A 24,209-nucleotide genomic window follows, 5' to 3' on the forward strand; every position below is an offset into this window, starting at 1 on the left:
CCACGGAATTAAGCAAATGAAAAAAGTCATCAATTGTCTCTTTGTTGGGATTTATACCTAGACTATTATGGTTTCACCTCATTGACTAATATTTATTCATTGTTTTTACTCTAATTGGTATATATCATGTGTGGCATTGTTAGATATGGAAGCCATTAAATAGGGGGTCATTTTGAGTATAGTTTAAATTCGGCCATCTAAAATGGACGCATGTAAAAAATTTCAAAACGTAGAATAATTAAGTTTGATTCGTTTGAGGAAAGGGTATAATCGGATTTCAGATTTGGAATCTATATTCTATCCATATGGTTAAGGGCTGCACAGAAATAATTTCTTCATAAATGTACTCATCTACTTGGTGAGACCAATTGGAGAAAGTATAGTAAATGAATATAGTCGTGAATAGGGCTGTTGATACAACTTACAGGTTAGCTAGTGTGTATGTATAATGGAAAATCTCTCGGAAATAATATCTCTACCCGCGTAAAGTAAGCCTAGGTTGTTTAATAAGTGTTCTCCAACCAATTGTCGAACACAAATGGAAAGTTAAGCAGGTGCATCACAGAGTTGTTAATCTCAAAAGACCATAGCATCGTTCAAATCTCTTGCATAATTCAAAATTGATGGCGTTGTTGTCTAACCAAACTGTCAAGGTCCAAGCTAATTTAAGGAGGGAAATCACATGTGAAAAGTAAAAATGTTCATTGCTATGAACTACAAGCTAAAAATTATTAGTACATAAAAGAATTGAAAATTGTTCGTATCTCATCGAGCCGAGAAAGTTGCCTACACGGAGATGAAACAGCCACTGTATCACAGTAATTCCCTATATTATGCCAGAAGATTGCTCTAGCTAAACTGAGCTGAATTAAGGCTTGAATGCAGAAAAGGCGACGACAGAGTTGTGACCACCAAAACCAAAGGAATTTGAGATTGCTGCAGATGAAAGAAATTGATGTTATTAAAGGTCTATCCCTTTACACAAATGATTTTGCTAAACTTCGAGCATTTATTTGTAGTTGGAAGTTTTTTAATTATTCATGAGAGTGTTTATTTGTGAAAATATAGTATGGTGCAACAATTTAAAGTGTATCTTACCAACATTCACTTCATGCTGCTGTTTTTTGTTTGGAACAGTATCAAACTCCACTGAAGGCTCAGGATTCTGCAATATTCGTTACAATCAGAGATTTGCAAATGAAGAATGAACATAACTATCAACATTTGATATGCAAGTTTGAAAATATGGAACTCACGAATTGGTTAATTGAAGGATGCACCCAGCCGGTTGTAATAGCTTTAATTGTTGCGATAGCTTCCAGACCACCAGCAGCACCGAGGCAATGCCCTATCATAGACTGTAACAATATGGGAAAAAACTTGAAAGATGAACATACTGCCAAATACACTGATAAATTCGAATAAATGAAGAGATGCATTACAATGTAGACAGAATTACCTTGGTTGCATTCATTTTGATTCCTGAGGTGTTCTTGAAAACCTTCTTAACAGCATTTATCTCGGCTAGATCACCAACAATGGTGGAAGTTGCATGAGCATTAATGTAGTTGACCTAAAAAGAAAAAAGAGAAGATCAATTCAGTAATCAAACTCAACTTTAACTTTAAGCAAAATCTACCCATCACATTCTGTACCCTCACCAAAGAATATAGCACATGATCAAAAGCTGAATGTTTCGAGTACCCACTTAAACTAGTTCTAAAGTTCTGGATGATCAAAACAAAGAGACGATTTCACTTTCAGCTGTTTCTTCATCAACGATAACAACAACAAAGAAGGTCAATCCAAACTAGCGGCTTCCGGCCATATGAATTCTCAATATGCCGTTCTGCTTGAACATCTTAAATAGGATTACTGAAAGGACAATTCTACGGGTCTATCGAAATGTGAATGTCTGACTCTATAAATTCATCAACAGAATGGTTGGAGAAAAGTGAAGAAGGTTGTATATCTACCTTAAATCTCTCCATTCCTTTTAATGCCAGTTCTAATAGTTCCATCGAAAGATGGTAAAGAATAAACAAGGAAGTGTGGGACAGGAAAGTCTGGATTTTCTTAGAGCAAAATGAGGGCAACAGAGTTCACCCTTTGCAGATAGCATGCTGATTCTAAACAATTGCTGCATGTTAGAGCATTTTCTAGCGGTTTGAGCAAAGTCAGTGTCATGACTAAGGATCAACAGATAAAATGTAGGTTCAGTAGTGGGAAAAGCTGAGAACAAGGTGGGTTGGCCCACAATGTTAGCACGTAGCATCAGTGATTGCCTTGCCTGCCACTTGTAAAGATAGAGCATACCGAAACCAGGCAGTTCAAAGATCCAAGAGAGATTAGTGGGGTGGATATATATCTGGAGGCAAACTTTCACCTTGTTGTGTGGAAAGAAATAACACGGTGAGGTAAGAAGAAGGTTGGTATTGCTAAAATTAGATCGTAGAAGAAGACATTAAAGCTCGAGAGAGAAAAGCTTCAGAGAGAAAGATCTCATTTCATTTCTGGAAAAGGAATGATCGTCTACTGTATTATATACAAAGTAAAAATATCTAACTAACCAATAGTCTAACTGATTAGCCGACTTAACCTGCTAATAAGCTAAGCTACAGCACCTTCTAGAATTGAATTACATAATTAGCTAGTTGTACAACTTCTAACAGGTCTGAGGAATGCTAAAGTTTCCGACAGCTCTACTTATGGATTGGTTGTTGTCTTGTAGATATACAGAAAAATGGAGGTGGATTCGAAAAGAAAAATGATTAGGCATAAATTATAAGAAGCAGCTAGGGGGAACGGTAAAAGATTCACTGGGCCTTTTGGAGCACCTTCATAGAGGGAGATTAGTATCTAGGACGAATTCTCCAAGCACTTTAGGTACATTGTGGTTAATGGTGAAAGAATCCATTTTTTCCTGATCGCGAACATAAGCTTTGACGATTAAAATTGAATAGTCACCTTTCCTTTACTCTCAATAAGGGATTTCTTTATATAGTAAAGAGGGAAGGAAGTCTTGGAATCTGGAATTTAGAATAAACCACATATGAGAGGTAGCATTTTTTCTCAAAGAGACAACAGGACATGAATAAGAGAGTCTATGGGCATAAATCGACATGGAATAGACTATGATGCCACAAGTACTTTTTTTTTAATTATTAAAGAATGAAGATTCACTTGTCGCACAAGATCCCCCATTCAGCCTAAAACAAACACACACAAAATGTCCTACAACAACGCCCATGTATCATGATAAGAAATTTCTTTCATGTCAATAGGTTACAATCTCCACTGTAACCTTTCCCCAACAACAGAAGAATTCTGAGTAGCAAAAGTATGAGAAATGACGGATCTTTTGGTAGCCCCATGATAACCATTTGATAAGTTTCCAAACTTTTAATGGAAAACATCTAGAGCAATTGCTCTTTCCAGCATTTATTTTACCCCTCTTTGACTATTGAGTAGGCAATGATAGTATAAACTCAACTGATTGGAGAGAGAAGCAAATACCTCTTCTGGTGACACTCCAGCATCTTCAAGGCTGCTAAGAATACATGAAGAAACACCAAGACCATCGGCTCGGGGGTCAGTCATGTGATAAGCATCACAATTAACTGCACCACCCAAATACTCTGCAATTATTGGCGCTCCCCGTTTCATTGCATGCTCCAAACTTTCCATCACCTGCCAAGCATGTCATTCAGTTTTCATAATAATTTTCCAAATGGTAAGTAGATTGCTCTAAACTACACTGGACCACACATAACTTGCTCAAAGTAGCTTAGATGCACTTCCTATGACCAAAATATAATAATCACTTTAAGGAAGCTCACCAAGACTCCAGCCCCCTCGCCCATAACAAATCCATCTCTTTCTTTGTCCCATGGCCTGGAAGCAGTTTGTGGATCATCATTCCTTTGAGACAAAGCTCTGCATGCCACAAAACCTCCTAAACCAATAGGTATTATGGCAGCTTCAGTTCCACCAGCAAGCATCAAATCAGCTTCACCTCTGCGGATGTGATTTGCGGCAGCATAAAAACAATAATTGGAGGTAGCACAAGCTGTTGAGATTGAGTAGTTTGGTCCCATAAAACCAAGATCAATACCAAGCAAAGCAGAACCCATGTTTGTTATAGCATATGGTATAAAAAATGGAGTAATTTTCCTGTGACCCTTTTCGATTAGGTTTTGGACGCCATCTGAGAAAACCGTAAGACCACCCATTCCTGTTCCTACAAGAACACCTGCTCGCTCCTTATCAATCTGCAGGAAGAAAATAAATTAATAACCTAGAGTCATGTACTGCAGAAAAGAAACAAATCTAGAAAAAAAATGAAGGCTGAACAAGTAGCTATGCTAAATATTCACATCCATGCTTTTCAAATGCACTATGACAAATCTAGTTTTGATTGTTTCTGGTATCTTAAAATGCACTGGCAAGACTCAGACTTTTACACAGTTATGGTCTCTAAGACAGTCATTAAAGCCCAATTCCAGTATTTTGGTGACAATAGGAATGAAATACAAGCAATAAATGCAATATAACCCAGCTAAAAAAATTACCAAAATAACAAAACATGTAATTTGTAAGCCAAAATAAACACAATCATCCAGCAATTTTCTCCAAATTCTCCACATCTCCAAATAAAATAAAATAAATGAACAAAACAACACGAGCCAAAAGCACATCATGCAAATTCATCATACCAACAAAAAGAAAAACAGAAAATCTCGACAGATTTTACCAAATCCAAATAGCAAAAGAATGAAAAAAAGCTGAACCTTTTCTAATCTATCACCACCAAGATCTGCATTTTCCAAAGCTTTCTTGCCAGCAACAATGGCATACCTTAGACAATCATCAAGCCTCCTATCATTCTTTCCATCAATATACCCTTCAGATTTAAACCCACGAATTTGTCCCCCAAATCTCGTAGGAAACTTAGAAGCATCAAAACGATCAATAAGCGAAATCCCACTTTCACCAGCCAAAAGTCTGTCATAGTAAGTATCGACATCATTCCCAAACACAGAAACAAGACCCGTCCCAGTTATAACAACCCTTTTCTTAGGGTCTTTCTCTCTTTTGGGAGCAGAAACAGTGGATGCAGAAGCTGATATAATAAAGGGCACTCTTTTAGCACCCAATGGCCTCACATTGGTGAATTGGGGGATATTTTTTCGAAGAGGGTCGAGTGGAGATGGACGAAATGATAGAGATTGGATTGCTTCCATTGTTATCTGAGATGGGTTTTGCGATTAGAGGTGGCGGAGCAAGAAGAAGAACAAGAGAAGCTTTTCGATGTGAACGATGTGATTATATTACTATTTAGAGAGAGAGAGAGGGGGGGGGGGGGGGGGGAATGTGTTCTGTGCTTCAACAACGAGAGAGAGACCAAGTCACAACCAAAATGTGTGTAACTACTTAAATAAAGTCTTACGTTCGGTTCTCATATCGAATAGGGTCTTGTAGCGCTATTAAGAATGTTTTTTATATTCAAGCTTCAAATTAGAACCTTTGACTTAGAAGTAGTTTCTATCCATTGTACTACATTTTTTGGTGGCAAGTTTTATGTGTTAGAGCCCGTTTGGATGGGCTTAAAAAAAATAACTTTTATGTATGAAGTTATTATTGAATTTTGAAGTGCTGAAAGTTATTTTTATAAATAAGCAGTTGAGTGTTTGGATAAAAGTGCTTATGATGTGAATTTTAGGATTAAAAGAATAAAAAAAGGTAGTTTGGGAATTTAGTTAAAATATAAGGGATATAAAAGTAATTTCCATGGTCAAAGAAAATGACTTTAAACACTTTGGAAAAAAAAGTTAGGAATCCTAACTTTTCATTTTTTACTGACTTTAAGAACTTTATGGCTTAAAGTCAGCATTAGACAAACACGTCCAAAAGCTAAAAAGGGGCTTTAAGTTGGTTTTGACCAACTTAAAGCCAATCCAAACGGGCTCTTACTCATAACCAGGAACTTCTGATGTGATTAAAAATCCATTCAAATCAAAAATTAAATTAAATTGTTATTTTTTGGATTCGATTTTAAAATTTTAAGAGTAAATATTATTTAATTTAGTTTTAATTTTAATTAAAAAATTCAAAAATATATAAATTGAACCAGCAAATTACAATACTCTTTTTTTTGGTCAATTTTTTTTTTCGACTTATAATTTTTCTATTAATTCTGAAGTGAAGCATGTCTGATTTAGATTTTAAGTACTCCCTCCGTTCTTATTTACTTGGCAAATATTTCTTAATTTGATTTCTCTTTTTACTTGTCAATTTTGACAAATCAAGAAAAGACAATTTTTTTTTATTATACCCTTAATTTATTAACATTAAGTTAATGTCTTTGAAAAAATGTAGAGAGTAAATATGTTCAAAATCTTATCAATTAATATGGGTAAAATAGTAAATTTGCTATATCAATCATTATTTTTTTAATAGGCGTGCCAACTCAAAATTTGACAATTAAAAACTTTTTTAGGTCTTGCTCTACTAAAGTAGTCGGTCAATGCTACGCCTTAAACCACTCGGCCATCGAAATGGAGTGAGTAGATTTGATTTATGTGTATCAGTAGTTATTCTAAAAAAAATTTGAACAAGCATAAGTTTCATTTGTAGTTTCTTTTGGGTTCTAATTTATATGTAGCTTTTTAAAGTAAGTGAAATTTCCATGAAATTTACGAACTAATTACACTTTTTTTCTTTAATAAGGATTAGTCAATTTCTCTTGTGCAACAGAAAAGATAAAGTTTCAGGAATCTTTAATTTTATAGTATTTTAGCTTACACAAAATTATCATATACTCAATGCATTCACAATAGAAACCTTAAGACACTAAATAATTAAATATATTTAACTTGTTATGAGTATGTTTTAACGAAATGATGTTACATTTGCCTCATAAAAAACTTATCACTTTATTTGTTTGTTTAATGTCAAGAAATAATTATAGAAAAAGGAATAAAAGAATCTGTATTTATGTATGATTAAACATTGAACAACATAACCAAAACTAGTAACAACCAAATTGATACTAGTTTTGTAACGCAATTAACTTAACGTATAAATTATAGTGCTTTCAAATTGTACTAGTTAACCAAAATTACTATCACCTTTTATCACGAATATAGTGTTGTTACTATTAATATAAGGAAAATTGGCTAAGAATATTACTAAACTATTGAAAATGACTCAAAAATACTCTTTTTCTATTTTTTGATCTAAAAATACCCCATCTTTGTTTTGGGTTCAAAGATACCCTCCTTACATTTTTTGGTCTAAAATTACTCTCAAACCAAATTTAATTTAATTTAACTCTTTTACTAATTAGTTATTTTTTTATTTGTTCTAAAAGATAATTTTTTATTTATTCAAATTCCTAATATTAGCTCATCTCAATATATTTAAGTATAACGTAATATAAAATTTAAAAAGTATTGTGTAAAAATGAAGAATAAAATTCTTAAAATTCTTACTCATATTATTAAAATAACACAATAGAATTTTATAAATAAACAAAAGCGAAAAAAAAAAGACAAGACAAGACACTATTTTCTTATCTCCAAAAAACAAAATTTCATGAAAAAGGGGTAGTACACTTAAAAGGCAAACCTCTGGTGCCTTGTAAGTCGTAACCAATGTAAAACGACATTTTGTTTTTTTGTTTAACCCAACTTTGAATGTAAACATCTTTCGTCTTAAAAATCTCAAATTAAATATTTACCTCTCTTTCCCTCTCTCAAATCAATTCAAATGTTAAACTCAAAACGATTTCAAAAATAACCAGTTTGCTAAATTGAGTTTGGAGAGGGGGGAATCAAATTGCAGGAGAAAATAAATTTTCAACAAATAATAGCTACTGAAAGATGTGGAAAAGTTGAAGAAAAATCAGTATTGAAAACTTACAATTTTAAAAGTTAAATTTTATAGAATTTTATTGCGTTATAAGAATAAGATTTTATTCTTCATTTTTACATAATAAATTTTTTATTTTATTTTATGTTTGACTTAAACATATTGGGATGAACTAATATTAAGAATTTGAATAAATAAAAAATTATCTTTTAGAATAAATAAAAAATTAACTAATTAGTAAAAAGAATTTAATTTAATTTAATTTAATTTAAGAGTAATTTTAGACCAAAAGATGGAAGGAGGGTATCTTTAAACCAAAAACAAAAGTGGGGTATTTTTAGATCGAAAGGTGGAAGAGGGGGTATTTTGAGTCATTTTTAATAAGTTAAAGATATTCTTGGATCGAAAGATGAAAGAAGGGTATTTTCGATCCATTTTCCTTAATATAATGTGCAATATTTTTCTTTAGGGGGAGGAAATAAATTGTGCGTACAAAAACCATTGCAGCCATGTGGATTTGCATATCCACTTTGCAATAAAATTTATGTCATTACAGCGAAGTTTATCAAAAGTTACAAGGCATTAATTGATACATTTAATTACTAGCCTGTGACTTTTTATACTCATTTAAAGAAAAAAACATTTTCTAATTAAATAACTCTAGTTGATCAAAATATGTGTTTTAAATACCTCTTGCATCATAATTTTTCACATTGCACAAAATTAAATTACATGTCATCAAATGAAATCACAACACGTTATTGTTATTTTTAGTAGCCTAAAAATAAAATGAATCCTTGAAATAACATCTTTTTAACTTAGCCAAAATATAAACATCCATACGTCAAGTCATCACATAAAATCATAATACATCATTCTCATTTTTGTTAAACCTAAAATCAAAACAAATCCTTGAAAAGTTGCCCATCAGATGAGTATAATTATATGGTATACAGAGGCATATCTCCAAAACTACAAGTTGTGCACTCCTTATTTGTACATATTTAATCAATACATTGAAGTAGTGCTCACTTGTTCATGGTTTCACCTATACAAATTTAAGAACTCAATTAGAAAATTAACAGTGCTATACATGGAAGGAGGAGAGGATGGGTGATGTGAACCCACACCCTCCATGTACATACACCCCTGTGTTTATAACATCTAGTATATTAGGAAGATGAATATAATCAAGTTATAAAATTGAATATTCATTATTATAAGTCTCTGAATAATGAAAAAATTATTTTTTAAATCACTGAATATTTCTATTTTTCATTATGCATAATGCTTTTCTATCAATACATTTCTACATCCCACGACTTCAACAAATCGCTATTGTTGTTGTCGCCTCTTCTTGACACTCCTTCATTCCAAAATTACCCTAAAACCCCAAAAGAATGTCTCTCAAGCTTCATTTTTCATCACCTTTTTTGTCCTCTTTTTCTCTCTACTCTTTTTCACCAACGCAACTTATTTATATCTCCCAACCCAATATTTCCATAACACTCTTGCATCACCATTTTTTCTCCAAATTTTATTTTCAAATTAAATGAAAAATGGTAAAGAAAAAAATATTAAAAAATTACAATTATTACTAGAAAGCAAAACAAGTAGGTTAAGATTATACGTGTAAATTGAACAAAAAGTTTCTCAATCTCTTTCTTCTTTCTTCTTCTTTCAATTTTTTTAGATTCCGCAATAGTAAACAAAGCGGTAATAATACCTTTCGTCTCTTCATTTTTACTTGTTTTTTCTTCTAATTTTTTATATTAAAAATAAAAGATATTACTATATTTAGGCATGTAAATAAGTGTGATAGGCATGCATACACTTTGGCCAGTTCAACTAAACTAACCCCCACATAGGCATAGTCAAATGTCTTAAGATTTTAAGAGACAAGTTGAAGATATTGGTGCACCAAAATTTAGGTGCTCCTCATTGAAATGCCATTACTACATAATAAAGGCTGAAATGGATAGCAAACCTAACTTTCTCATTTCTGTCTAGATGTCTCATACTAAAATGTTATAGATATGATAGAACCAATATTCAGATAGAATGATTTGGTTATTCAAGGCAACAGTCAATGGGTTGAATTACATGCATTTTGATAAATAAAAGAACCTTACTTTTGTTTCAATTAACATGTTGATGAAACATATTAAGTATAGATGATTAAAATAAGTATACATGAAACTCAAAAACTTTACCAACATATTAATGGTACAACATTAATATAAAATTTAAGGTAATCTATTTTGTTTAATCCAATCAAATTCTATTGCTGATATGATGATCCAGCTAGGGGTTGTCACAAACATATTGAGTGAGGCAAAAAGCAGTTAAAGCTACCAATACACCTAACTGCCTTATCTAACTCTTTGACTAATTCATATTTCCCGTTTCATTTTACTTGTCATGTTTTGTTTTGCATAAAACATTAACTAGACGATAATTTGACTCATTTATTACTCCTCTCCATATTTATGAAGACGATGGAAACAAAAAACTAATTATGTCTTGGTTTTCTAAAATGATAGTAAGTAATATGGATCATCTATTTTTAAGTAAGGACGACAAGTAAAGTGAAACGGAGGAAGTATAAGTTGAATATTCTTGAACTCAAGTGCTTCACCTTGGAGGAAACATAAAATTAGTGTGCTAGTAATCACAATATTCGAGCTTAATTATATTACATCCTTTTTACCTCAAATATTATGGTGAAACGTAATTGATTTGAAGTTTTGAACGCTGACAATTTGAATAAATAATACCACTAATATTAATATAACATAGATAGAACACTACAAGCAGAGGCAGAGCTAGAGGGATAAAATATAGTGGTCAAATTTATTTTATGTTAATATATATTGTAGTAGTAGATATTAAAATCTCTTTGTGAAATTTTAGCATCGACTAGCAACTACATATTGATAGCATATAAACCCTTTCAGAAAATTTTCTAACCAAAGACCCATCTGTTTTCTGTCATATATACCTAATCAAAACCAATTCAGCAAACTTTTTATAGTCGATAAAGTCTTAAGAGAGTTTATCTAATTAAAGTTGTTTAATTGGTTGGCTTTTAGATTCATATTCTTTCATTTGTGTGTTTGGGAACAAAATGATATTGTAGTTTACTCATTTATGATTAAATTAACTAATGTAAAATGATACTGAGAGGACAAAATAGAAAAACTAAAGCTAGAAAATCTTTATTAATTTCATAATAATTTCTAACTGCTTCAGGTTTTGACCTACTAGTCTACTACATTAGATTGGATTACAGTCTCAAATTGCTTCCTTCAACTAAATTCTGTTTCTTGGTTGACAATCCTAATGAATGAGCTATGGATTTGACTTCCGCGATCATTGCCACCTGATCGTTGAGCTTGTTGATGGCTGAGCCAACGCCCTGAGTTCAACATTCACACAGCAAGTTCAGTGATTTGGTTGAGATACCATAATATTTTGCTAAGACTAAAGATAATGTTAGGCATACCACGCCAGCAGCTCCAGCTATGATTGCCATTGGTGCCGTGACTGCACTCAATCCAGATGAACACATGACAGGGATATTGACTGCCCTTGAAATCGAATAAGCAGCTGCTAGTGTTGGTGTTGCCTATGTAGATGAACAATATCAAAATGAAGTTAATACAAGAAATCATCGATAACCATGAGGATGGAAATAACTTCAACGAAATAGCAAAACTTGCTTAGTCATAAATATTTGCCTTTTTGACTTTCAATTAGTAGATCAATCAATATGCTTACAGAGTATCAACAGATTCAGCAGATAGATTAATACTTATTAGTAATAGACTACAAATGTGTTGTGTTACCTTCTCGATTAATCCGAGGACACCAGCTTTTGATGGAGTAGAACATTTTCCTCCTTCTGTTTGGATGATGTCAACACCTTCCAGTTCTAATTGCTCGGCCAGCTTGACCTGTGGATATGAGATGAAGATTGATAAGAAAGTGACTTTTCTTCAATTTGAACTTAGCATGTCATAGGAAAATGCTCTTTGAGACCTGATCAGGAAGGCTTAGCGTGTGAGGCACAGTGACTGATAATATAACTGATGGAAGCAACCTCTTTGTCTCCTTCGTTAGGTTCAGAATCTGAAAAGCATTAACAGCACAGTGAGAAGTAATGGACACCATCCACAAATATGCAGAACCAAAATCCATTTGAATTGTCTCCGTCCACGGAGTTGGAATACCAAAAAAAAAAAAAAAGGGAATCAGGCTAAGTTTTTTTCAAGCTGGATTGCCCTTTGTGCATGCAATTTATTACCCCAGTGAGAAGTAATGGACACCATCGACAAAGATGCAGAACCAAAATCCATTTGAATAGTTTCCTTCCACGAAGTTGGAACACCAAAAAAGAGTGGAATCAGGGTAAGGTTTTTTCAAGCGGGATAGCCCTTTATGCATGCAAGTCCAAGTAATCAATCAAATCATATATTTTAGTACAGTATCCTACTTTTCATACCACCAACCTGTTCTGGAAATTCATATGCATATGTGAACAGGTTAAATTCCTAATTGTTCCTAGTTTCTTAAGTCTTCCGTTCAATTTGACATTATGGCACTGAAAAGTAATTCTACATACCTGCTCAGGAGAGAACACCAATCCCTTCTCATAGAACGAGTCATAGTTTCCGATCTCGACCTGCACCACATAACTTTTCTTTATGATGAGCTACGAAAAGGAACTGTTACTCCTTTCAATGAAACTGAACTTGAGGTTATGTAATCATGATGTTGAACTATTTCATATTCTTGCTTATGGTGTTCGAACGGAATGGAAAAATTATGAGAAAAAGTCATACCATTAAAGCTCCTGCTTCCACAGCAGCTGGAAATGCTGCGGGATCCACAGAAGAAACACAAACCTGCAAGCATGTGACACCAGATTTAAGCGGATAGATATGTACAATTATAGTGCTTGAGAATTGAGATAGCCCTTCATGTTTTTAGTATTGCGTCATATATTAAACAAACTAATCCAGCAACTAAAAGAGGTACTGGTTGAGGATGTAAATGCCTAAAATGGAAAGATTTTTAAACTGACATGCTCAAAGCACTCCGTGCAAGGAAGACGTAAAGTCAAATTGTTGTCATCCTCGGATTGTATATGATTTATGGAAGTAAGGGCCAACGTATATACATGATTCAACCAGAATGTTCAGAGATAACAGAGAAATTAAAAATTGCAATTAACTGATGGAGTATAAGATAAAGCTTAAGGCACATTAGGCATGCATATTTTCACAAAAAGAACCGAATTTAGACCTGAGAAGTCTTCCCATCATTTGAATGTAGCCTAAGGACAAATTCACGATAAAGGTTGAAACAGTAAATCAGTTGTCTATGTTAAATTTAAGAGTTCGTCCAAGGTAATCTACATGATGCAGTGCTAAAGGAAAAATCAAACAAATTTAGACAGAAAGGATTTACCGGAAGGGAAGTTAGGCTTATAGCAAGCTTCACCAGCTCGGGGTCACAAGCTATATCTATATGGGTTGCTCCTCCCTGTAAGAAGATCAAAGAGTTGATCTTAGTACATACAATGGAATTTCAAAACTCCACAACAGTGAATCCTAACAATTGCAATTGCTATATAATCCTTGACAAAAATGCTTTAGATTTTCAATTACTATACACATTATGCACAATGAAGAATAACACTCATTTTGTGGGTACTTCAGTAACATGTTTTAGTTGTTAAACTATAAAATAACAAAAGAACAAAGAACTGATGAATGTTGAAAAGAACATACAATCAAAATACCTATTTTTTTCTTTTGAAGAAGCGAAATTGTAAAACATTAGATCTATCTTTGTGAAAGAATACAGAGGCTAAGTATAAGACCAAACCTTATCTGCAGCAGTAACAACAGAAGCCACATTCTCTTTGTCCAGATTCTGCAATCCTGCGATAATCTGAAGCAGAACAATGAATCATTAGTAATTTTAGCATGATTGTCCTTCACCCATAGCTTTTCCACACGCCATCAGTTGTTCTTTTTTCCTCACTGAACTATCACATCACCATCTATGTATCAAAGCACACCTCAACTATCAGTCCTTTCCTTTTCCTACATGAACAATGGTGATAATTCAGGTAAGAAAAGAGAACAACTAATAGCTGAGGTGTGTTTTAATACATAGATGTGATAGTTCACGTAAGGAAAAGGGAACAATAGGATATGAAATTTGCGAAAAAGTAATTGTTTTTTTTTACCATTACAGAAGCTCTTCAGAACATGTAATACCTAAAAGAACAAGATAGAGCTCAGCTAATAGAGATTTTTAACAAGTGTTGAACTCTTTTAAAAAAACCTTCTTTACATATGGGATTTTCTGGAGATATTCTAAACTGCCTAAAAGAAGAGTACTTTTTGCATAATTATGATACCATAAACAAATGGAAGAGTAGGTCCTTAGTTCAAATGATACCTTTAGTGCTTTTTTCTCATGAAATTCTTTCAAGACTGCATCTTTGGAATATGAAAGCAGAGCCCTTGTGGTACATCTTCTTCTAGCAAATGAAACACGTTTTCGAAGAACAGAATCACCCAGTAGAAGGGGATTCTGATTTGGTTTCAAAAATACTAATTGGTTTTTGGGAGAAACTGGTGTGTGGATTGAGATGCTCATCTTCTTCTTCTTTCTTGTCTATGGAGTGAATTTCTGGCCAGAAGATAAGAAAGTTAGCAGCTTTAAGCAAGCTGTAGATATTTCATAGAAAAGATAAAAACCAAATGAGAAAACAACAAAAAGTGTACCAAGATATTTTTGTACTAAATGTTGGATAACATCAGCTAAAAATTTATCCGCACTCGATGTTTATATCAAATTAATAAATATTGATTTGTGCATATTCGTGAACTTTTAGCACTCAACATATATTCTTACCTCATTAACTCACTCGACTACACTAAAGTTACATGATTTGTGGTGATATGCATGGTGAATAAGTATTGGTGGTCCTGATTGTAATAGAGTTACGAGCACTACAAGTTTTTTTGAACTTAATTGGTTCCTCGTGTAAATTTTGCTACATAGACTATACTACTCAACTGAATTTTTTAAAGGTAAGATTTCATTAAATAAGTGAATTCCAGTTGTGCTTAAAAGTTTTTTACAATCTTTTTAAAAACAAATGAAATTACAAAATTTGGGTCAGACACAATTTCACCCCTATGTAATTTACACTACTACTATTGAATTTTGCATCCGTACATACATGGTTAAAATAAAGCAGGGAATACTTGCATAATTGATGTAGCTTTACAGTGTTGCTTTACTTCCTTCCAGTTACAAAAGTATCAATAAAAAGAAACAGATGGTGAAGAAATCCTCGGGCATAGTCATAGACTCCGTGCAATTATCAAAATAATTACACTGAGATAAGAATTCTTTGGCAGATGAGGCTGTTTCTCAGGAAAGTTTCCATAGGCATAATATAATATCCCTGTCCTAACGAAAGTCCAATGACAGTTTGCAATACTTACACAAATCACACCAACAAAACTACACCACTATCATTGTAAAGTCTGCAGCCAGATTCAAGACCTTGGCAATTACCTGAGAAATCATTTGGCATATCTGGCAAGGAAAAAAGGGGAGGAGGAAGGGGAGAATATGCCCCCCAGTACGCTAGTAAGTGTTCTGAGGATTAGCCCTCCTCCTAAAGTCTTGTCTGTAGTATGGAGTTTCATCAATCGTCCTCCTAACATAGTCCAAGAAAGGCTGAGGTGTCCGAGGGGAATGATCGCTTACTACAGCAGGACTGCTCCGCTCAGGAGTTGCAGGTGCTGCTACACTTGGTGTGCCAGGAGGAGCAGATGGTCTGGATCTCACAGGTTGGTCCAAGTAAGAAATGAATATAGTAGCTGTGACTATCAGCAGAATGAAACAAGCTGCTGCAGTAGCCCATAAATTAAGATTAGCAGTTGTTGCTCCTCTCTCTTCGGGTTCATAGTTAACATTAACTTCCATAATCTGACCAGTTGCTGGGAGCGTAAAAATCAGTTTGTCTTTAAACTTCTCTGCTCTGCGAATTCTGACCTCATAATGTGCACGACTTCCTCCTTGAGAATCTTCTCCATGTATGGGTCTGATAGCTAGCCGCTCCCGATCATGCCAGTAGATATTCACATCTGTGTTTCCTACAACAGTTAGGACACTCCTGTTAAATTGTGGGGTTAGATTTAACTGCAATGAATCTCCTTCTTTTCCCAGAATGATGAAACCTCCAACAAAAAGTGCTGACGCAGATCCTGAGATATTCTGCTCTCCTATGAGTGATGCCTTGATGGTAACAGCTAAATCCTGTTTAATGTCTCCTGACTTTGGAGTGGCGAGTACCAAACGTTCTGGAGAGTGAGGGAAGAAAAGGCAATATGAATTACCAGTATCAAGATCAACCCACGGCTTCACGTATCCAACATAAGGTGGATCAACCACGCAATCAAACAAGAAAATTGCCCTGTTTTTAGCAGATTTATTCTTGTGGCCAAGAGCATCATTCAGTTTTACAAGAAAGCTATATCCATCTGCGGGACGCGGCACATTTGTCAGGATTTCTCTGGGAGCATCAACAGATATCATCTCTGGCTGTGACACAGTAACTGTAGTTTGCACTTTCATATTCGAACTCTCAAAGATAATTTGTACAGAACCTTCCCCTATTGCCTTGGCATGTCCAGATAGCTGGTCCACAGACACAATGCTTGCATTACTAGTAAGCCACTGACCAGATACTTGATCACTTAGACCTTCTATGCTGAAGTTAAGACCACTCCCTGGGTGAAGGATTGGATTCTGAGGATGCAAATGAGCACCAACAAGAATCACCACATAATCAGATTTCTTTGGTTCACTGGCAAAACCTACTCGCACAAGAGCTCTACCAGAACTGATTGCTTTGAGATGGACATTTCCATTTCCATCAACTGCATCCTCAACAGAGATGACATCATGGTAGTTAGTTTCAACTCCAAAAGGAATAACATCATGAGCCTCAAGGAAAGGATTTCCAAGCACATCATAATATTTGATTGGAACATCAATTTCAGCACCAATTGCTAATGTGTGAACCAGCAACTTTTCTGCCATGAAACGTATTTGAGTCACTTCAGCAACCTTCACACAAGAGGCTACCTCAACTCTTCCATTTGACCTATTTTTTGCTTGAATACATGCAAGATTGCCACTCTCTTTTGTTCTTATTCTGCTCCCATCAATGAGTATAGGATCATCTTCCTCCATTTCAGCTTTTCTTCTACAGTCTCCCAATATAGAATAAGTAACCTTACCTATACCTGGAACCCCTTTACTGAAAGTATTAGAAGCTGAAGGCAAAAGAGCAGACGTGGTATAATGTGGAGGGAGAATCCAAGTAATTGGGGATCCAAGAGAAAGTGGAAGCTCGGACACCACCGACAAGGAAATAGATGCAGTATATGATCTTGACTCTGAAAAAGATTTGTAAGCAACAAAATCACAGGAGAAAGAAACTGTAACATCCGTCTGCCCCGCAGATCTTCCATGCAATACTTGAATAAAACCAAGGTCATTGTCACCCACATATCCTGTCAGCCCATTGCCTTTTTCACTGGACAAATGCATTCTATGATTTCTACCATGTAAGCTGTCTTCTGCTTGGAAACTCAACACCTCTTCATCACTAATAATCCACTTATAATTTCTGCAAAGTTCATAAAATGAAAATAAATTTCCCTCGGACAGGGAGGGAAATATTGGTATTTGACGGCCAACAGCTAGCTGCTCGCTTTGAACAGTTAACATTGCTGAAGAAGGAACACCTACTTTAACTTCGCCATATGCCTGACAAATAAAGATATCTCCATTCCTGTACATCTTGGCAACTATGGTAGTGTTTCCCGGTGATGTTGCAGAAACTCGTCCTGTGGCTGTGTGGACCTTTGCAACCTCATTATCCATACTGACAAACTCGATATATGCACCAGTTTTTGGGCCTCCTCTGACAGTAAGCATGTAAGAAGCTCCTGGTACAAGGAAAATATCAGTAGGATCAATTCTAGGTGGTGCATAAACTTCTACCTTAATTGGCTGGCTCAGTATCTCATGTCCAGTATGCTGTTTTGCACTGACATACAGTGTGGTAATTCCAAGGCGTATTGCCCGTATTCTGAAGTTAGGCACATTCACATATCCATCATCACAACAGGAAAGATCATCTTCATTGATGAGTTCAATTATATGATCCTCAATGTGAACACGAATATTCATGTAAACATACTGCGAAGAATCAAAAGTATTTCCATCATTTACACCAGCAAGAAAATTGATGGATAGTGAACTCCCTTCCATAATACTCATTTCTTCTCCAGATGTAATCTTGATCCATTCCATATCTGCAACTTGAACCACAGAGAAAGCGGAAAGAGGTGGAGCAAGCCCAACATCTCGAACCAACACAAGGGCAGTTCCCAACTTTTTAGGAGCCACCAGTAGTTGTACACACTGTAAGCCTGAAGCAGGCTGAATTATATCCACAACTTGTGTATCATTTACTGCAGCATCAATGAAACAACTTCCTCCAGTAATTGACAGATTCAACTTTGCATCATGATTGAAATACAACAAGCTGAATTCTGGATAGACCCTTAGGGATGAAACAAGTTGCAAACGTATAGCATCTGTAAGATCATGTTCAGAGCCTAGAAAATGTTTAAGAGAGTGACGATGGCTAACAGAATCAACAGATCCAGTAACTGTTGCTCGTACAACACACAGTCCAGTTGCATTTGCCAAGACTAAGTACTTCTCCCAAGTTGATAGCATCGCTAAGTTGTGGATATCATCCCAAAATGCCAGATCATCACAATCTTTAAGCTCCCACTTCAAAGTAAGAGAAGATGAATTTCCAAAAGCTATTCCAGTCTCACTAATGCCAACAGCTGATAGTCGAACTGTGCGCCCGTTTGCTATTGTGACAGGGGTAGTACGAATCCTTCCACTGCCACGGTCAGCCTGAGCTGCAGACTGGATCACTTCAACGGAGTTAACAGTTTCATCAGCTATTAATGCTATAGATGATGGGAAACCACATGTGAGTGACAATTGCACATCAGATACAACAGGCAGAGGATGCCCCTCTCCAATTAAATTCCCACGTTTGAAAAGAAGCCTAAAGATCCCAACATCTTGGCACTTGATTTTGTATGTGCTCCCATAGCTGGTAAATTCTTGATTAACTAGAGACCCATTTAGAACCATAAGATTGTGGTCATCCAAACTTTCACTTTCCACGGATTCAACAAATTTAACTCCCTGGTCCCATCGATTAGGTCCACCACGAAGCATCACTTCAAAAGATGTACCAGGGGTAAGATATAGATGCTCCATATTCTCTAAGCGGTTATCAGCTTCAGCCTGAACCAAATTAAACCAATAACCACCGAACTGGTTTCCATCACTTGCAGGGTGCAGAATGAGTGGTACGAATGCTGCAATACGTGAGGTTGCTTGCAGAACAACAGAACCACCGGCAGAGTGATCATAATGTTCAAATTCTTTTGACAATGTTGCATGTAGCATCGTCTGACCGGAATTAGCAGCATAGACATAGGTCCATGCACATGCAGGGCCATATTTCTCAAAACCAATTGGAAGATTTTCTTGCTTTTCAGAAATGAAGGTCTCACCAGCATCCACAACAATGAAAGCGTCATTTCCAGTTATCCACTTGATCGATGAGGTAAAAGCATCACATTTGTCGAATAAGTCACCATCCAATGTTTTCAATGTCACAGCAGCTCGAAGATATGAACCTACAGGAGTCTCCACCGGAAAATTAGGCAGTACTATCATTGAAGAAGGCAAACTCACTTCAACAACTATCTCATCATAATTTAGAGAATCAAAAACTGAAACTGCCTTTATAGTAACTTTTCCAGGTCTTTTTGCCTGGACGATTCCAAAAGTAGATACTGACACAATAGCCATGTCCGAAGAGAACCATTTGTAGTCACCAGACACCATTGCACAGCCCCCAGTAACCTTTAGCTCCAACTCCTGATAAACACCAGGTGCCCAAGGAAGAGTAATACTGCCGGAGACACCTTCCATGCTGAACTTCACCTGGTCACAAACCATAACTTCTTGAACAACCTTGAGAACTTCCCTTGTTTCTTCATGTCCAGTGCTATATGTGAGAGTCGCTGTCAATTTTCCCAGACCATATGAGAGAGCTTTTAGGATTCTGGACATCCCCTTCTCTCCAACGCGATTGGATGAAGGAATTATACTCCAGATTTCTGATGGGTCATCATGTAAGTTAACGTCATCATTTTCTGTAATGTAAACTTCTTGTTGTGCCCATGTTCCTTTCGAGAAAATCCTTACTTGAATGAGATATTCCCGACCAGAAACTACATACCAGCGTGCCACAGAGGGTATTGGTTCAATTCCCTCTATATGATCACCAGAAAGTGATAGAGGTAATATATACAATGATAAGGAATCTGGGAGGATAACATGGAAAGAAGACACTTGTGTATGACCAACCACCCTAGTATCTTCAACAGTGACTGTTGTCATTCCCAAGTTCAAAGCCTTAGCAGTACCCACCATCCTGTCTACCTGAGCAACTGAGGAGTTTGAAACAGACCATCGGTGAAAGGCAGAAGGCAAGGTTACAAGTTGTGGCATATTCCCACGGATAACTTTAAGACTATAATGAACAACTGCACCAATAAGGACACAAACCGGTGAAGGAGGCTCCAGTGATATAGCTTCTGCCACAGTTAGGACAATTTTATCTCCCATATATTTAACTGATGGTTCAGCCAAATGAACAGACACTATTTCATGGCCAATTTCTGTCCCCTTTACAACATAAAGATCAGAAAATACACCACTATTTTCAAGCTTTATTTGGATATCAAGGTCACCACATAATCCACCACAATCACTCAATGGAGAGTCCTTCAAAGGGATATGATTCAGGTGATGAGGCAATCCATCAGTATCAGGCATTAGGTCCCACGTGAATTGAATGCCCACCAAAGACGAGAAAACATTCTCTGAAAATTCAGCAAATGCATATTAAACAATCAGGATTATTACCACTAAAAAGAGAAAATAAAATAGTAATAACACTTGTATGGAGATTCATCGGAGAATAAGATATTATTGTTGCTCAACATGCTCACATAAAAAAAATTGGGAGAAAACTTGTACATTTACTACCTACAGGTACTTCTATGAGCTTTTTGGTTGCTTTACTAGATGTGTCTGCAGCACTGTTTCAAACCCTTGGTTTTTAATGTTTGTCTAATCTACCCACCAGATAAAAGAAGGAAAAAAGGGTAACTGGTAAAGTTGTTGCCGTGTGACCAGGAGGTCACGTGTTCAAGCCTTGTAAACAGCCTCTGGCAGAAATGCAAGGTAAGGCTGCGTGCAATAGACCCTTGAGGTCGGGCCTTTCCCCGGACCCTGCGCATAGCGGGAGCTTTAGTGCATCGGGCTCCCCCCATTAGTTTCAGAACATCTTAGGAACTAGTTGGCAAAAGTAGGACCCTTTGATCCTTAAGAATTTTAAGTCAAATGACAAAAAGAATAGGATTTGGAGGTGATTTTCCACTTTTTATGATCCAGAATGCATTATGTACTTTTTCATATAGATAATATATATAAAAAAATTATGATAACATACAATATATAATTTAGTTCTGTATAATTAGTTTTTCTTTTGTACTTCAAATTTTCCAGCGATAATCAGGACACATATAGCTTACACCTCATCTCGTGTTTTTCCCTTTTAGAATTTAGGAACACATCAAACAATAAGAAACAAGCCTCTTTAAAACAGGGAAGAATACGAGTTACTTTTAGACAAGGCGAAAGCTGATAGGAACAAAGTGAAACCACACAATGCATATCAGATATAAAACAATTTTTTTGGTTCAGGATATGGTTCCGGTATAAATATGAAGATCAGTCACTTGTAAAAAACATGAACTGAAGATCCCAGCCTAAAGTAGCAAAAAGTTATGTTTAGTTGAAGAGTCTGAGACAAAATTTCTAAAAACATCTAAGGTTATCGAAAGAGTAGGGTAACAACCAAAGACTGTTATGCATTGGGAAGGGAATTGCACAGTATAAGTGCAATTTTAAATGATGGCTTTGAAGAACAAGACGAGAGAAATATACACTCTAATAAGCTAGAAAATGACTGTCTTCTTTGTTTCAAATGCTATTTAAAATTATGAAATCTAGCACACTTTTATTCATAGGAAATCAAATGATTGTCTTTCTATCCAAGAACTACGGTAATAATTAAAACTAATAGAGATAAGCTATTAGAGCAGAAAAGTACCTTCAGTATCGAAGGCACGGACACGTAGAGTAGCCAGGCCATCAAGGTCAAGTTTGACAGAACTATGGAATATCTGGATCCTAGAGAAGATGTCAATGTAAACTTTGCATCGGATAACAGCTCCACTGTGCACATCTGTCGCATAGACAGCAGTCTCCTTTCGACCACTATAAGGGGCAATTGATTTCAAGCGGGCACTTGTAGAGCATTGACTACTGACATTGTACTCAGGCAGCACCGCTAAAATATCATGATGATCCCATGTCCTAAACCCAAAAAGCAGACACACGGAAAACAGAGAGAAATTATTAGTACAAATCCATAAGAAAAGTTACTTAAAAGTTATACCCGCATCAACTTTTCACAATTTAAGATGTCTGAGTATAACTTGACAATAGAAAATCAGGTGATGAATCATGACTTTAAAGTGTTTAATAAGCTTATAATGGCATGAGATTTGTTCTATGAAACATAGATCATAAAAAAGAAAAAGAAAAACATTATTCAAGCCTGAAACTTTCAGGTTTATTTTGGGGAACTAGAGCTTTTGCTTTTGCATCTAATACCCTTCCTTAATAATAAAGTAAACACACAGTAATATAGGTTACTGATTACTATTGATATCCTGTGTAACCATAAACTATTCAAACTTCACTTATCATGGCTCTTGAAACACCCAAGAACTTGCTATTAGTTGCCTACTCAAAACCTCAGCTCCGAAAAGAAAGCAAGACAAGATAACAATCAGCAACAGACAAAAACACCAGCATAAACTTCAAGAACTAAGCAGAGAACATAGCTAAGAGACTGCCTACATAGCTCAAAAGTTGATTGAAACCTATCATCGCACACCAAACTAAGCTCAATAGTTCCTTCAAACATACCACCTATACTCTTACAGCTAACTGATATCTTCTCATATATGCTTAAGTTACATTTGGAAGGATGAGTTAGTCGAGGTGCAAGCAAACTGACTCGAACTTCCATAGAGTATTGGAATTAAACACATACCATTTGAAGCAACCATCACTTCCTTGAAGTCTATACTCAACTGGGTGTGTCATTTTGGGAGGCAAGAGTATGTTGACATCGGCAATGTGAGGACCAGTCGCCGGAAAAGGAGAAGACAGTGGTAGTAGAAGAAGAAGAAGGAGGAGGAGGAGGGAAAGAAAGTGCAACATTTTCAGGTGAAAAATGCAAACCAAGGAAGACCATCAGATTGAGAGTGAAGACCAAGTATGAGAGCTGTGGATGATTGAAGCGGGAAAAATTGGGGAAAATATATGATTAGGGTTTTGCAGGGAGTTTTGGAGTGGGTTTACTTGTCGGGTCTTCGTTTAACGACGACCAGGTTATGGGAATCTTTCACATTAATTAATACAGTAATTAATTACCAGATTAATCCTTTGTTTGGAAAGTACATTATTAATGGGAAAATGGGTTTGTCATTGTTGCAACTTCTCAATAATTTTCGACTGTGTGTATTCTTTTTTTAAAAAATAAAATAAAAAATCTAAATACAATTAGAATTGATTCGTCATTTAGATTTAACTTAAATTTAGTTCAAATGCATACCAAAGGTCAACCTTGAGTTTCCTCCTCATGTTATAACCTGATTAATTATGATTCCTGATTTCTTCTCCATACTTGTATGTGATTTAACTTATTAACCCTATAGCATTATGCTAATTTTCATCATTAACTATACTGAAAATTTTACAAATAGCGATTATAAAAATCTTAATAGGCTGAAATAATTATAATTTAGTTAATTATATTCTGTAAATATAGTTACAGCAGTTGTTTGTATAATTCGCTGCGAATATACAAATTCATTTGTATAATTAACTGGCAATATACAAACAGGGTAAATATATAATAATTATGTATTTATACATTTTAGAAATTTTTCAGAATTTATACAAATCAAATACATCAATATTATAAT

The 24,209-nt window shown here is 35.3% G+C and overlaps 3 protein-coding genes across 4 annotated transcripts; all 3 read right to left on the minus strand.

Moving 5' to 3' along the window:
* Positions 1-592: 592 nt before the first annotated feature.
* Positions 593-5,439, minus strand: LOC129873935 (3-oxoacyl-[acyl-carrier-protein] synthase I, chloroplastic). The gene is made up of 7 exons (XM_055949132.1): positions 4,791-5,439; positions 3,840-4,271; positions 3,517-3,690; positions 1,460-1,573; positions 1,257-1,358; positions 1,099-1,165; positions 593-936 (listed from the first exon to the last, which is right to left on the minus strand). Exons 1-7 carry the CDS (start codon positions 5,241-5,243, stop codon positions 869-871), a joined length of 1,410 nt encoding a protein of 469 aa, XP_055805107.1. The 5' UTR covers positions 5,244-5,439; the 3' UTR covers positions 593-868.
* Positions 5,440-11,065: 5,626 nt separating this feature from the next.
* Positions 11,066-14,644, minus strand: LOC129873130 (uncharacterized protein ycf23-like). The gene is made up of 9 exons (XM_055948153.1): positions 14,347-14,644; positions 13,765-13,830; positions 13,345-13,419; positions 12,717-12,779; positions 12,497-12,556; positions 11,914-12,003; positions 11,721-11,828; positions 11,378-11,500; positions 11,066-11,290 (listed from the first exon to the last, which is right to left on the minus strand). Exons 1-9 carry the CDS (start codon positions 14,545-14,547, stop codon positions 11,159-11,161), a joined length of 918 nt encoding a protein of 305 aa, XP_055804128.1. The 5' UTR covers positions 14,548-14,644; the 3' UTR covers positions 11,066-11,158.
* On the minus strand, positions 14,475-23,670 carry LOC129873129 (nuclear pore complex protein GP210). Of its 2 annotated transcripts, XR_008762655.1 has the most exons (4): positions 23,273-23,670; positions 22,262-22,527; positions 15,478-20,966; positions 14,475-14,580 (listed from the first exon to the last, which is right to left on the minus strand). XR_008762655.1 is itself a non-coding variant. In XM_055948152.1 (3 exons), exons 1-3 carry the CDS (start codon positions 23,440-23,442, stop codon positions 15,550-15,552), a joined length of 5,853 nt encoding a protein of 1,950 aa, XP_055804127.1. In that variant the 5' UTR covers positions 23,443-23,670; the 3' UTR covers positions 15,141-15,549. The 2 variants fall into 2 exon arrangements, 1 of the variants encoding a protein (XP_055804127.1); XM_055948152.1 differs by lacking the exon at positions 14,475-14,580 and having other exon boundaries at positions 15,141-20,966.
* Positions 23,671-24,209: the final 539 nt, after the last annotated feature.

The sequence above is a fragment of the Solanum dulcamara genome, chromosome 11, assembly GCF_947179165.1.
Source record: "Solanum dulcamara chromosome 11, daSolDulc1.2, whole genome shotgun sequence".
In the NCBI taxonomy this organism is placed as follows: Eukaryota; Viridiplantae; Streptophyta; class Magnoliopsida; order Solanales; family Solanaceae; genus Solanum; species Solanum dulcamara.